The sequence below is a fragment of the Echinops telfairi genome, unplaced genomic scaffold (assembly GCF_000313985.2).
Source record: "Echinops telfairi isolate 266 unplaced genomic scaffold, ASM31398v2 ScPeMD7_655;HRSCAF=1070, whole genome shotgun sequence".
In the NCBI taxonomy this organism is placed as follows: Eukaryota; Metazoa; Chordata; class Mammalia; order Afrosoricida; family Tenrecidae; genus Echinops; species Echinops telfairi.
Genome location: NW_022104553.1, coordinates 9,104,533 through 9,120,050, shown reverse-complemented (window position 1 = coordinate 9,120,050; position 15,518 = coordinate 9,104,533). Strand labels below are relative to the sequence as shown.

The window sequence follows — 15,518 nt, the reverse complement described above, 5'->3', positions numbered from 1 at the left end:
CACCAGAGAGCAAGAGAAACATCTACCGATATTTTTAACCATTTTATTGACATATACTTTGTGAACAATACAATTCAATGGTTTACATATATTTAAGAGAATTGTGCCATCATCTCCACAATCATAATTTGATAATTTTGTTCATTAGTTTATCCATTGTTATTAGCTCCCCATTGCACCCCAACCTGCCCTGTCACGGTCCTAAGATTTATTAACCTAGTTACTGTCTCTATAGATTTACACCTATACTAGATTTCATATTTAAAAAGTCACAACAAAGCAGATATCCTATTAACGAGGATAAAACAAACAAAAGAAAGCAGAAAATAATAAACACGAGGCCAAGCAAAAAATGGGTCAAGAGGGAAAACAAATGGTCAGATGTCAATATTTTAAGTTCACCATATCTTCAGTAATGCATTTTCCAGTGCACTCTGAGGACAAACCTACTCACCTATCTGGTACAGCACCCTAGAGAAACAATTTTTAGTGGGTTACTATGCTCTCTGCCAAGTGGAACCACTGACAGAGGTCAACTCCACATTGCCATCAGCTATCACCAAGACAGCTAAGCTGACCAAATGGCATGCAGTCATGCACCAGCGTGGCACCATTTCTATTACAAGTTGTGTTTGGTCCAGCGATATATCAAGATGACCCCCTTCTCTCATTAAAAGCTAGCGTGATGCTGGAGCCACCTTCCTCCTCCAGCATGAGAGGGGGAGACTCATGGACAGTAGAGGACGGTCTCGCCAATAGTTCTATCTGAAGCAGGCCACCGTCGGGCATCACAAGGATCATATAGGTTTCCAGTGATACCATATGATTTGACTCAGGGCAAAGCAGTCAGTAGGCAGAATTACGGGGAACTTGTTGCCAGAATGGCAGACATACTACCCAGATCCTCAGCCACAAGGCGATTAAAAGAAGTAGGCATCAGATATGGATGTGATTTTGGCAAGGATAGAAAAGTAGATCAAATACTGAAGAAGTTGAGCTAAAATGGTGATCAAGGACACATACAGACTGAGGAGACAGACAGAGCAGGTGACAGGACACAGAGCCAGCATTCTGAACGTTTGGTCTGATTCCACACACCTCTAGACCAGCAAGCATGTCCATCGAGGAATCGGCATCCTGCTCTACCAGGAACTTTGCCCCTTCCTCATTTTTCTTACCCTTCCCGAGTTTTTCACGTTCTTTTCTTCCTGTTTGTTTTTCTTATTGCTTTTTCCCTTAATTTTCACTACTATTCTCTTTTCTTTTTCTCACCCTAGTTTTCTTTTCATTTCCAATGTTTTATTTTTAGATATTCATTTCTCTTTTCTTGTTACTTGATTTCTTTTCCCCCCCGCACTGCTTTTTCTTTTTCTTTTTCCCCCCTTTGTTCCCCCTCCCCATCTTGGGAAACAGCAACCATTAAAATACTACCACACCAGCCACATGTCTAGCAGCCCTACCTACTGGTTGCCCCTACCCGATGAATGATAGATGACTTCTAACCCTAGCCTTAATTGAATAAGGAGCCACAACCATAATTAACACCCATGCACCCAATGAAAGACTTTCAAAATACATTAACCAAATGAAGAGACTGTTAAACCAAAATACAATAATTCTAGGAGACACATCACTTTGGAGCAAAGGTGGATCAACTGGGAAGAAAATCAACAAAAATACCAAAGAACTAAAGAATGCAATCCAGGGTTGGAAAATCTCATAAAGATACATATTTTGTGTTACCATTATAATAAGGGAGATAATAAAAATGATTTTCACACTAAAGGATAAGACTTTAAAAGAATGACAACGCCATGAGTGGGGTGGTAAGGAGGGCAGAAAAAAAAAAGAAAAAGAATGACCACAGAACTATATACTGTTTTACTTTCACTGTTTTGATTAGAAATTACATAGTATATTTTTCTTGTATGCGTTATACTTCACAAAACAGAAAGGAAATGAAATTAAAAATAAATAAATAAAATTTAAAAAGAAGAGAGGGGTCACAGTTTAAAAAACTCTTCTATTCCTTACCCATCAAACCTAATATACTTTTCTGAGTGGTTATAAAAGGAAAAAAAGGTTGAAATTGGCTGGAACTATTTTGACAGGCAAGCTAGTTTCAAACAGAAATAAAATCTCTTTTCCAGAACATTTTGAAGCTCGCTCACATTCAGGGGTTGATCAAGTTGAGGGCAGTGGGTTTGGTTTTGGGGGGTTTAAGGACTTAAAAGGAACCCAGGTGGCACTTGGCTATCAACCAAAACTTCGGTGGTTGGCGTTCACTCAGTAAATCTGGAGGTCGACTTCAGAAGGCTTTGAGGAACTCAGCTCTACTCTGACACACATAAGGTCACTCATCAGTCGGAGTCAGTTTGACGATAATTATTTTGTTTTTCTTTTTGTTAAGGACCTCAGTAGGAATGACGTTTTATTTCCCAAAGAGTGGTTAACATCTATTTCCCTTACTTAGAAACCTACTGAATAGATCTGAATGAGTGAGCTCTGGTGGTGCAGTGGTTACGAGCTGGGCTGCGGTCCACAAGGTCAGCAGTTCGAAACCACCAGCTGAGGTAAGGGAGCAAGATGTACATTTCTACCCTCCTCGTGAGTCCCAGTCTGGGAAACCCGGAGGGGCAGTTCTATCCTATCCCATCAGGACACTGTGCCTCAGTGTCAACTCGATGACAAGGGAGTGAGATGTGAGCCACGTCAATGCCAGCAAGAACTGTGCAAGCAAAAAAAAACAAACTGTGCAAGCCCCTGTGTCCATCACAACGGGAGGAGACACTTACACTGGATGGCTCGGAGTCGAGGGATTAGAGTCGGGCTGCTTGGTGGACTGGAGTTGTTACTGTGCAAACTTCTTCGTTTCTCCAAGTTGGGGGATGCTTGCACAGTGATTTTGTGCTGAAAGTCTGTTGGATAAGAGAAGAAAAAATTATGATGATATGGTTTTATATTAGCATCATATTCATGCCGCTAGCAAATAGTACAATTCTTGTTGATTTATTTGAATTAGTGAATTAAAACCCCAAAATGAAAAAAAACAAAACAAAACACTCAGTGGAGACAGTGGAAGATAGCGCTGAGACAGAGTAAGCCCCCTGAGCCCAGGTGGGAGGTCCACCTGGGGGCACAGGCTAGGCCCAGCCACATGATGTCATACAGGTGGGCCTGTCCTCGGCCAATGGTGTCTGCCAATATCTTCAATCCCTCCACCCCACTCTCCCAAACCGCAATGGGGCTGGAGGGAATAAGCCAGCTGCAGAAAGGCCAGGCCCATTTTTGACTCTGCTCCTCTTCTGCTGCAGGCAGGGGGGTGGGGGTGTCTTTCACATGCAGGTACACACACACCTGCGTGCCCCCTCAGGGCCGCTCTGGGCCTCTAAGGGCCCCACATGCTCTTGGTTTCTTGGCTTCTGGGGATTCCCCAGTTCCACACATGTGGTTTCCCACACTCCGGTTTCCACGTGGTTTTTCATGCCCATTTGCAAACCCCACATGGCTTCCACGCAGCCCTGCATGCTTTCCGGAAACAGTGTATACCTTTTCGAGACTGTAACACCTGAAACTCCCCTTTCCTCCATAAAAACTCCATTGGATTACAAAAGTGCTTCTGCTGTGTGAATTCTTTCAGTGTGTAAAGCAAAGAACCGAGGCAAACCCAATCCAGAAACCTAACAACCTGATAGTAAACCCTAGTTTCTTACTTTAGTATATCTTCAATCCAAGGTTCAATATAAATTAGAGCTTAATTTCTGTAACACTTGGTTTGCGGGAAGCAGCAGTTTACAGAGTAAGCCCTACCTCCATTTTGTGTCTTGACAAATTCAGACACGACTTGAATTTGTTCTGACCATTCAACTTGCAATGTGGCTCTTGACAACTTCCAGACAAGCCCAGGGAAGGGGAGTTTTGCCCCCACACTTACACAAAGAACTGGGTAATTTGCCTGGCCATGTTTTCCATTGATCTACTGAACATAGCTGCATGCTAATTTAAAAGTTGGCTCTGGTGCCTGTGACTCAGGGCTACCTGGTCCCAAGGACCAGAAGCATCCTGTAATGTTTTTCAGATTTGCAATTGTGTATGGCTTTATACTAAGGTGACCAGATGTTCCCGATTTTTAACAATTTTCCCCACGTCCCGCAGTGTTTTTAAAAAGTCCCGATTTTTGGAAAGAATGCACGACAAGCTAGGATATATGGTTTTCGGCTGCCATGTGGCTATTTCACCAGGATATGAGTTTTATCAATGGTGTCCCGCTTTACCAATGTTATAATCTGGTCACCTTACTTTATACTCCTGTCAAAGTTACACTCTTGGAAACACACAGGGGCAGTCCTACCATCCAATAGGGTCACTACGAGTCTGTATTGTCTCAATGGGCAGCAAAAAAAAAAAAATTTTTTTTAAATGTATCCCATTCACAGTCCTTTCCCCCTATCTGTAGTCACACTTACAACTTTGATGGATCAAAAAATCCACCAGTCATTATCTGGTCCTGTTTTCCTTTATATGTAATTAGTTCCATGGTCATGAGTCAGGAAACTTCATTTCGGTCTCTGCACTGTATGCATTCTGATGGTTTTCCCCAGCCAGGATGACTGCTTTTGTCTTAGTACTGCTTAAGGCTCAAAACAAAATAAAACGAAATGGAGGTTTCTAGAATATGGTTGACTCTGGTGTCTCTCTCTTCCCCTCAATGATAATAAATAATTCTGAGATTATAAGTCAGGTACAGTGAGACACAATACAAAATATACTCCATAAACTCCAAACCAAACTCACTGCCTTCGAGCCAACGCTGACTCATAGTGACCCTCTGTGGGTTTCTAAGCCTCTAACTGTTTATGGGAGTGAAAAATGCTTGCCGACCATTGTGAGGATGATAAAAGACATTCTGTTAAACATGAAGATCAAATTGACTTGATAGGAGCTATAAGGAGCCCAGGTGTCGTAGTACTTACAGATTGGGCTGATAAGTGAAAGGTCAGTAGTTTGAAACCAACAGCTGCTCTGTGGTTGAAAGAGGAGGGTTTCTAGTTCCCTAAAAAGGTATGGTATCAGCAAACCACCGGGGCAGTCCTAGCCTGTCACTCTGAGGGATCGTAAACTTGATGGCAATACGTTTGAGCTTTTGGATAGACGTCTATCTAACCACCTAGCACCGCAGCTATGTTAGTAATGTGCGGTGGTTCTCAGAGCGTCACTAAGTCAGAAATTATGGAATGTGAGGAAGAAAGAGTAATATGAGAAAGAAAAGGAGAGCTTTGGGGAAAATTGTAAATTATTGGTAAAATGATTTGAAACTTGGAAAAAGGCAAAAGAAATGACGAGGTGTTCTTTCAGTGGAGTACTGAGATTAATCTGTTTATTTTTCTATTGACTGGGCTATTTTTACAACTCAGCAAGTGTGGGGTTAGCATGTAGATATTATCTGGTGAACATGCTGTTAATTTCTGTCTGTTGGGAAACAATAATCCCAAAAGTTATGGTTTCTTGTCCTGATTTGCATTTAACCCAGCAATCTATTCGTAACATTCTTTTATTAAACTGCCCCCCAAATATGAGGTGGTTTCTGAACAAACAAAATGGAGGTAGGGCTTACTCTGTAAACTGCTGCCTCCCACAAACCAAGTGTTACAGAAATTAAGCTCTAATTTATATCGAACCTTTGTCAAAAAATGGAAAAAAGAGAAATTTTCCATAATTTTTTTGAAGCCTGCTCATACATAGCTCCTCAAATGATCATTTTCACAGGTTTTGATTGGCTATTTTATTAATTGTGTGGATAAAAATCTTAGGCACATATTCACTTTATATATATAATCATTTTATTAGGGGTCATACAACTCTTATCACTATCCATACATACATCAGTTGTATAAAGCACATTTGTACATTCATTGCCCTCATCATTCTCAAAACACTTGGTCTCTACTTAAGCCCCTGGCATCAGCTCATTTCCCCCCCTCCCTCCCCCTCCCCCATATTCACTTTATATTTGCAAGAGAGCTGTAATTTCCCATTTTGAAAATTGTAATTTAAAAAGTCAGTTGGTATTTGGAATGAGGTAGAGGTGGAATTTGGAAAAGGAGTTGGAATTTGGTAGGGAAAGACATCTTTCCAAACATTCAGTCTGGTAATCTGAAAAATTTTCTTGATACCATCTTTCCCTTAACATCCATATCCAATCAAACATAAATATCCTGCAAATTTCTTGGAAAGGGAATTCAATCTTGTTTAGTTTCAGCATCTTCACTGATAAAAAAAGAGGGACTAAATCATCCTTCCTGCTGTAATGGATCGAGGGGATTGCAATGGATGAATTGAAACACAATGTGTACGAACTACTGAGTGTAAACTGATAATCTGCTTTGCAAACTTGTACCTAATACACCATAAGAAGTAAAAAAAATAAAAATAAAGACTATATTCAGGATAGCTTCTACCCTCATGGATCTAGGAAGTTTAGTTTCTACACGTGGTCCAGTGAATTTATTTGATACAATTCTTCTAGCCATGGTCTTTGTAACTGAAAGTGACAGGGTAGAACCATAAAAACAGGTGTCTGGGACTCTAACAAAGGGTCGGATTTGCCCTCCTGTTGGTGTAACATGAGCCACCTCAGAAGCAGGAATGGGGGATCTCCTGACCGTCAAGAAAGAAGAGCCAGGAGTGGAGCCAGTCATTTAGTCTCTGAGCTACCTGCTCTGAACCTCTTCACTTCCAGGAGAGAGAGGCCCATACCATGGGAGAAACAGTGGTAAGGGGCAGAGAAGCAGCAGCGGAGACAGCAGAAGCAAGTGCACGAGACAGAAAACGGCAGACTCCCGGCCCACACTGTCCGTGAAACGGAATGCCTTTGGGCAGAAGGCTGGCTGGCAGAGTGGGGTATCTCTCGTCACTTAACTGGACAGTTAGGTTTGCTGACTCCCACAGCTAAAGGCAAGCACCATTAGGCTGGGGTTTCTGGTGAAGTGACGGGCCCTTTAGGCGTCTTGTCAGCAGTGCTATAGCAAGGTGCTTGGTAACACTTGCCAGCCAACAGCCCAAGCCAAGGGGCCACTTGGCAGAGAGGCTTGAGGGCTAGGCTGGAGGTGTGCCTGTGGGCATGGCTCAGAAGAGTCACTCCTGATCCGAGAACTGTAGTATCTAATGGTACACATTTCTGACCCAGAATTGTAACAAGCTAACTTCCCTAATAGACCCCATCACCTTGAGAGTGGGGGTAGGGGTGGTGAAAAAATTCCCCTAAGCGTTCCCATTTTTTCATAAACTCTTTGAAGTTCCCTATGTTGCTGCGAGATGTTGTCTAACATATGAAGTTCCCTATGTTGTTGCGAGATGAAGTTTCATATGTTGCTGCGAGAAGTTCCATATGTTGCTGCAACTCATAGTGATCTTATGTGCATCACAATGAAACCCTGCTGGATCCTGTACTATCTTTTGAATGTTTGAATTCATTGTGCTAAGCCGTTGTGTCAATCTTCATTCATCTTAGTGAGGACTTGCCTCTTTAATGATAACCCTCTCTTTCACTACGTACGATATCCTTTGCAAGGGCTGGTTCCGCCTGAAAACATGTTCAAAGGACAGGCGACAGTCTCACCACCCTCACTTCTAAGGAGCATACTTCTTCCAAGACAGACTTGTTCCTTCTTCCAGCGGTCCAGAGTGATTTTAGTATTCATTTCCAACACCATAATTCAAAGGTATCAGTTCTTCTTTGGTGTTTCTTATTCATTGTCCCACTTTTGCGTTCATATAGGCGACTGAAATTACCATGGCTTGAGTCAGACACACTTTAATCTTCAAAGTGACATCTTGGCTTTGGACTACTTGAAAGAAATCTTTTGCATCATATTTGCCAAATGCAATATGTCATTTGCTATCCTGGGCAGCGGTTGTAGATAAACCATAAACATAGGTGTTTGGGACTCTAACAGAGGGTCAGTTTTGCCCTCCTGTTAGGTAATAGCTTGAGATGATGACTAGCGTTGTTTACTGTCTTTAAAATGTTCATGATCAACCTCCAGAAGAATTCACTACAGAGGACAGCACTGAAGCTACAGCTCGAGGAGAGGGGCTCATATGATCAGAGCACACAGGAGCAAAGGGAGAGGGAAGGAGAGAGAGTGGAACACATCCTGGCCCACCAACCCCTGAAGACGATACTCCTTCTCAGAGCAGCCAATGCACTGAGAGGACCGTAGGGCCAGCCCCACCACGAGACACAGACACAACGCCCCTCACTGACCCATAGAGCTACGGGGACAACACTGGAGACACAGTGTGGGAATTGTACCTGATCTGACCCTATCACACTGGGGCAAACTAAGGGCGTGCAAGAGAGCAGCAAGGGGAACAAAACAGGGTGTGGCACCCCATCAGACTCGACCTGAAAAAACACTCCTAAAGGTCCACAAACAGATATGGAACTATTTATAGGTTTTTCTTTTTTTGTGCCCCCTCATTGTTGTTATATTTTGCTTTGTCTTGTTTTCGTGCTTATTTTTGTCTCTGCATGTCTATCTAGAGAAGATAGGCGGGATAAACAATCCAGAGGGGAAAACAACAGAGTGACGGTTCCAGGGGAACACGGGAGAGGGAGAGGCAGGGAAAAGGAAGTGCATGTTAACAAACCCAGGAACAAGGGAACAGCAAATGATCTAAAATCAGTGGGGAGGAGGGCATAGGATGCCTGGTGGAGCTTAATCAAGGGTAATATAGCTTAGAGGAATTATTGAAACTTGAATGAAGGCTGAACATGGTAGTGGGACAAAAGGAAAGTAAAAGAAAATAGAGGCAAGAACTGGGAGGCATATGTAAATACATTTATATATAACTTTAGGAAAATATTATCTAAGTACATATATTTATATGTTAAGTATCAAGGTAGCAGATGGACATTGGGCCTCTACGTAAGAACTCCCTCAACACAAGAACACTTTGTTCTAATAACCCAGCATTCTGTGATGCTCACCTTCCCCACATGATCACTGAAGACAAAATGAGTGCATAAGCAAATGTGGTGAAGAAAGCTGATGGTGCCTGGCCATCAAAAGATATAACGTCTGGGGTCTTAAAGGCTTGAAGATAGACAAGCGGCCATCTAGCTGAGAAGCAACTAAGCCCAAATGGAAGAAACATACCAGCCTGTGTGACCATGAGTGTTGATAGGATCAGCTATCAAGCATCAAAGACCCAAAACAAAAAATCATATCATTGTGAATGAGGGGGAGTGTGGAGTGGAGACCCAAAGCCCATTTGTAGACAATTGGACATCCCCTTACAGAAGGGTCACAAGGAAGAGACAAGCCAGTCGGGGTATGGTGTAGCACCGGTGAAACATACACCTTTCCTTAGTTATTTAATGCTTCCTTCCTCCAACTATTATGATCCCAATTCTACCTTACAAATCCAGTTAGACCAGAGCATGTACACTGGTACAGATAACAGGTCGCAAGACAGGGAATACAGGACAGATAAACAAACCCCTCAGGACCAATAATGAGAGTAGTGATAGCAGGAGGGTAAGGGGAAGGTGAGGGTAGAAAGGAGTAACCAATATAACCCCTTCCCAGGGGAATGGGCAACAGAAAAGTGGGTGAAGGGAGACAGTGGTCAGTGTGAGACATGGGAAAAAAAAAAAGAAAAATTATCAAGGGTTCATGAGAGAGGGAGGAGAATGAGGAGCTGATATCAAGGGCTCAAGTAGAAAGAAAATGTTTTGAAAATAATGATGGCAACATATGTACAAATGTGCTTGACACAATGGATGGATGTATGTATTGTGGTAAGAGCTGTAAGAGCCCCCAATAAAAGGATGTAAAAAAGCAAAAACTTTTCATGACCAATTCAAGCATAATGGTTACGAACATGTATTAAGTTGATATAAGTAGAATAAACGTTTTATGAATCTACTTTTCAATTAGTTATCTTTTTTTATCATTTTAGTAGGGGCTCATACAATTCTTATCACAATCCATACATATATCAATTGTGTAAAGCACATTTGTACATTCATTGCCCTCATCAAGAGGATTAAGAGTGAAGGGGTGGAGTCTGGTCTGTCAATCAGGTCATAGCCAATGAGGCCTCTGTGAGGGCATGGCCTTCTCCTGAGGATTCTGGGAACTCCTGGGTTTCCTCTTTGGAGGAGAAAGATACACACTCTCTCTACTTACTCCTTGAGTGATGCTCTACTGACAAGACACATGGTGCTATGCCCTGGGAGCTGGAGAAGCCACATGGACCTACTCTGATGCAACCAGACCTCTGGAGCTGGAGAAGCCACATAGAGACCCCTGCCAACACTGAGAAGCTTCTATCACTGCTGGATTCAGACTTCCAGCCCACTGGCCTGTGATCTTTCTGCATTCAGTGTCATTGCGTGTGTTTTGCGAGTCTGAAGAGGACTTTATAGATTGGTATCGGACATATGGGCTAACATTGGACTTATGGACTTGATCTGGAATGGGCTAGGGCGTTTTCTCAATATTCAATTGCTCTTGTACATAAAGCTCCTTCCTAAACACATAGGAGAGTCTATGAATTTGTTTGCCTAGTCTACCCAGACTGACACAATATTTGAAAAATGAACAAATTGTAACCTCCTACATAAGTAAGGCAAAGAGCAAGATCCACACGATCATATCAATAAATGCAGAAAAGTCATTTGAAATATCCAACATCCATTTCTGATCAAAACACTCAACAAAATAGGAATAGAAGGGAAATTCCTCAACATAATAAAATCCATATAAGAAAAGTCAACAGCCAATATCACGCTCACTAGGGAAAAACCAGAAACCTTTTCCCTGAAAACAGACACCAGACAAGAATGTCTCCTATCACCAGTCTTCCTCAACATCCTACTGGAAATCTTAGCCGGAACCATCCGACAGCAAAAAGAAATCAAGGGAATACATATAGGCAAAGAAGAAGTGAGACTCTTGCTGTTTGCAGACGATACGATCTTACACGTAGAAAACCCCAAAGTCATTTAATTAAAAAAAAAAGAAGAAAGAAAGAAAAAAGAAAACCCAAAAATCCTCACAAAGAAGAGTGGTGGAAAGAATGGAAGGATTCAGCAAAGGAGCAAGCTACAAAATCAATGAGCAACCCCACCCCCACCCCCAAACCAAACCAAACTGGATTCGTGTATACCACCAAAGAGAGGACTGTGAGAGATATTAAGAAAACAATACCTGAGGGGGGAGCAGGGAGGGAGGGGGAAAAATGAGGAGCTGATACCAAGGGCTCAAGCAGAAAGCAAGTTTTGAGAATGTACAAATGTGCTTGACACAATGGATGGATGTATGGATTGTGATATGAGTTGTACGAGCCCCCAATAAATTGATTAAAAAAAAGAAGAAAATGTTCTAAAATTGATTATGGTGATGATTGTACAACTCTTCTTAATATGATTGAACTACTGAATTGTATGATTTGTGAGTTTTAGCCCAATAAAGCTGTTTACAAAAGAAATAAAAACTCTTCTTAAATGAAAAAAAAAAAAAAGAAAAGAAAACAATACCATTCACAATAACCACAGGAAAGATAAAATATTTAGGAATAAACCCAAACAGGGAAACAAAAGACTTGCCCGGAGAAAACTACAGACCACTATCACAAGAAATCCAAAAAGATTGACATAAATGGGAGGGGATCCCAAGTTCATGGATTGTTGAAATAGCCCCACGAACAAGAGAATGAAATATTGCCCAGTCCTGCGCTAGCCTCACAATTGTTCTCGTGCCCAAGCCCACTGTTGCACCCACTGTGCCCATCCATCTCGTTGAGGATCTTCCTCTTTTGCTGCCCTTCCACTTTACCAAGCATGATGTCTTTCTTCAGGGACTGGTCTCTTCTGACAATATGTTCAAAGTCTGTAAGATGAAGTCTTGCCAGTCTTACCCTAAGAGCACTCTGGCCTTACTTATTCTAACACAGATTGGTCTGCCCTTTTGGTAGTCCATGGTACTTCCACTATTTTTCTCCAGCACCACAATTCCAAGGCATTGATTCTTTTCCAGTCTCCCTTACTCAATGTCCAACGTTCACAGGCATATGATGCAATGGAGAATACCATGGCTTGGGTCAGGCACACCTTAGTTCTCAAAAGTACATCCTTGCTCTTCAGAGGTCTTGTGCAGTAGATGTACCTAATGCAATAGGTCTTTTGATCTCTTGACTGCTGCTTCCATGAGCATTGATTGTGGAACCAAGCAAGACAAAATTCTTGACAACGTCATCATTCATCACGATGCCACCTATTGGACCAATCGTGAGGATGTGGGTCTTCCTTACATTGAGTTGTCATCCTGACTGAAGGGCACAATCCTTGATCTTCATCAGCAAGGGCTTCCAGTCCTCCTCACTTTCAGCAAACAAGGTGTGTCATCTGCATATCGCAGGTTAATGAGCCTTCCTTCAATCCCGATGCCCCATTTTCCCCCCATATAAGCCCGTTTCTCCAATTAATTGCTCAGCATACAGATTGAACAAGTACGGTGAGAGGTCACAACCCTGAGGCATACCTTTCTTGATAATTACACCAGGCAGCATTCCCATGTTCTGTTCTCACAACTGCCTCTTGATACATGGCCAAGTTCCACATGAGCATAATGAAGGGGTTCGGAATTCCCATTCTTCTCCAAGTTACCGATACTTTATGATGGTCCACACAAATGAAGGTCTTTGCACAGTCAATGAAGCACGAGTAAACATCTTTCTGGTATTCTTGGGTTAAGATTCACCTGACTTCAACAATGATATCCCTCGTTCCACGTCCTCTTCTAATCTGGCCTGAATTTCAGGCAGTCCCCTGTCAATAGACTGTTGCAAGCATGTTGGATGATGTAAAGTAAAAATTTTATTTGCATATGCTATCAATGCTATTGGTCTATAGTTTGAGCATTCTGTTGGGTCAGTCACCTTTTTTTGGAATGGACACAACTATGGATCTCTTCCCATTAGTTGGCGAAGTAGCTGTCTTCCAAATTTCCTGGTGTTGATGAGTGAGTGCTTCCAAAGCTTCTCCAGCTTGCTGACACATTTCAAGGGGTATTAATTCCGGAGCCACGCTTTTACCTAATGCTTTCAGCACAGCTTGAACTTCTTCCTTAAGAACCATTGGTTCTTGCTCATATGCTACCTCCTGAAATGATGGACTGTCTACTAGTTCTTTTTGGTACAGTGACTCTGTGGATTCCGTCCACTTTCTCTTGATGCTTCCTGTACCATTCTGTACTTTGCTATAGAATCTTTCATGATTACAACTCGACCCTTGAATTTTTTCTTGAGTTCTATCAGTTTCAGATATGCTGCGTGTGTTCGTTCCATGTTTTGTTATAATAATTGGCTTTGTTTTCTCAAGCTGCTCTTTGAAAATTTCTATTTAGCTCCTTGACTTCATCCTTTCTTCTATTTGCTTTAGCTATTCTACAGTCAGGAACACAATTAACAACCCGATTAACAACGCAAAAGGGGGCTAGACACATGAACTTCCCTAGATAGATACACAGAAATCAAACTACATCTGCAGCTAAAACTACTACAGCAGCTAAAACCAGACCCAGGGCCAACTGTGGAATAGACCATCAATTGCTCTTTTTTTAAGTTCAGGATAAAGCTGAAGAAAATGAAAACAAATCTACAAGAGCCAAAATCGAGTCAGATGTTTGTTTGAATAAAAGCCTTTAAGACTCCGGGCACTATTCCAATTGGTAGACAGCCTGGCACCATCTGCTTTCTTCATTACACTGGGCTGTAGCACCCATATCTTCAGTGATCACTTCATGAAGGTGAGCATTAAGCAGAGCCATGTCAAAACAACAAACTTCTTGGATTGGGGCTAGAATTAAGTGGGAACCCAGAATGCATCTGCTTGTTCACAGGTTATGTATGACTCTGGCTTACTTTAGCAGTCTTATTATTATTTAATGACAAAAAAATTATCAGTCATCTCCCTAGGGTATAAGTCAATTCTATTGATAACAGTAATGTATCCATTGGCATCATACTTAAGGCATTGTTGATAAAAGGAGGTTATGCTAGTATAGTCCAGCTGTAATCTGCAATCCACGAGTTGTTGCTTTGTACAAATTGAATTCTTAAATGATGACCCCTCTTCTTACATTGAGCATCGGGGCTGGTGTCAGGGGGAATTTTCTTAATGCCAGGAGGGCATTAAGACAGTAACTATTAAAAAAAAAAAAAAAAAAGACAGTAACTATATGGTGGTTTTGTGTCCTCTTTCAATGGATGCCTGCTAAGCTATGGATCCTAACCAAGGTCCAACAGCTCCTTCGAAGAAAAGGAGAAGACCATCAATTTGGTGCCATACACCATTGGGAAAATCAACAGACAGTCCACAGGAAAAAGGGACTCTTACCGGAAAGTCAAGTCAAGATCAAGGGAAGGGAACATGCAGATTTCGGAGGAGGCCTACTTCTGGTGGTGGATAAATGGGCAGGAGCAACTTCACACCGGGACGGGATGCTGAGCGTTAATTATAGAGAACCCACGGGAGAATAAACCTAGTACTATGTTTCTGGTTAGACACTTTTGACTTAGTTTCTATCCAACCCTCAGTAGCCCAGACTGTGTGCTATATACTATGATGACCTTAGACTCTATCTTTTCGGGTAACACAGCATTCCTGTATAGGTCACATCAGAAGGACTCCATGTGGAAATCCCACTGAATGCCGCGGGTTCTACCTTAGAATTACCTGTGGCCCTTGTATTGATAGTCCCTGGCATGAGAAGGAACAAATGACTGCTACCTCAAGGCAGTCACTGGACTTTGCTTCAGATTCCTTGGTTGGCGGGTAGCCAGTGAAAAGTGGCCCAGAACCACCATATATCCACTATTTTAATGCCCTCCTTGCTTTGCCTACATTATTCTCATGGGCAAAATTCTGCCCCTGTCAATGAATGTCACTGGAAAATTTCCTCTATCACCAACCTTCCAAGGTCAATGTAAACAGAGCTCGATCATTTAAGAATTCAATCTGTACAAATCAACAACTCACGGAATGTGTTTTTGAGCTGGCCGATACTTGCACCAGCTTCCTTCTCTCAATCTGTGCCATTGGACAAATTAAGGACATTATCAGTAGAATTGTCTTTATACCCCAGTATGGTTGATAATGTTGTTTGTCATAAAAATGATACTGAAGCCTCCAAAGTCAACCGGAGATGTACATAATCCACAGACACGTGGTAGACTTTGGGCTCCCACAATTCTAGTCCCAAACCAAGAGCATTTATTTTTTATTTTTTTAAATCGTTTTAATAGGGGCTCATATGACTCTTATCACAATCCATACATACATCAATTGTGTAAAGCACATTTGTACATTCATTGCCTTGTCATTCTCAAAACATTTGCTCTCCCCTTAAGCCCCTGGCATCAGGTCCTCATTTTTTTCCCTCCCCGCCCCCTCCCTCATGAGCCCTTGATAATTTATAAATTATTGTTTTGTCATATCTTGCCCTGTC

General features: G+C 41.9%; 1 protein-coding gene across 1 annotated transcript in view; it reads right to left on the bottom strand.

Annotated features, from left to right (window-relative positions):
• MAP3K21 (mitogen-activated protein kinase kinase kinase 21) overlaps positions 1-15,518 on the bottom strand; it is a 104,506-nt gene that overhangs the window by 19,950 nt on the left and 69,038 nt on the right. The window contains exon 6 of the mRNA XM_030886190.2: positions 2,796-2,918. Coding sequence (XP_030742050.2) covers positions 2,796-2,918 — 123 coding nt within the window. The remainder of the gene's footprint in view (positions 1-2,795; positions 2,919-15,518) is intronic.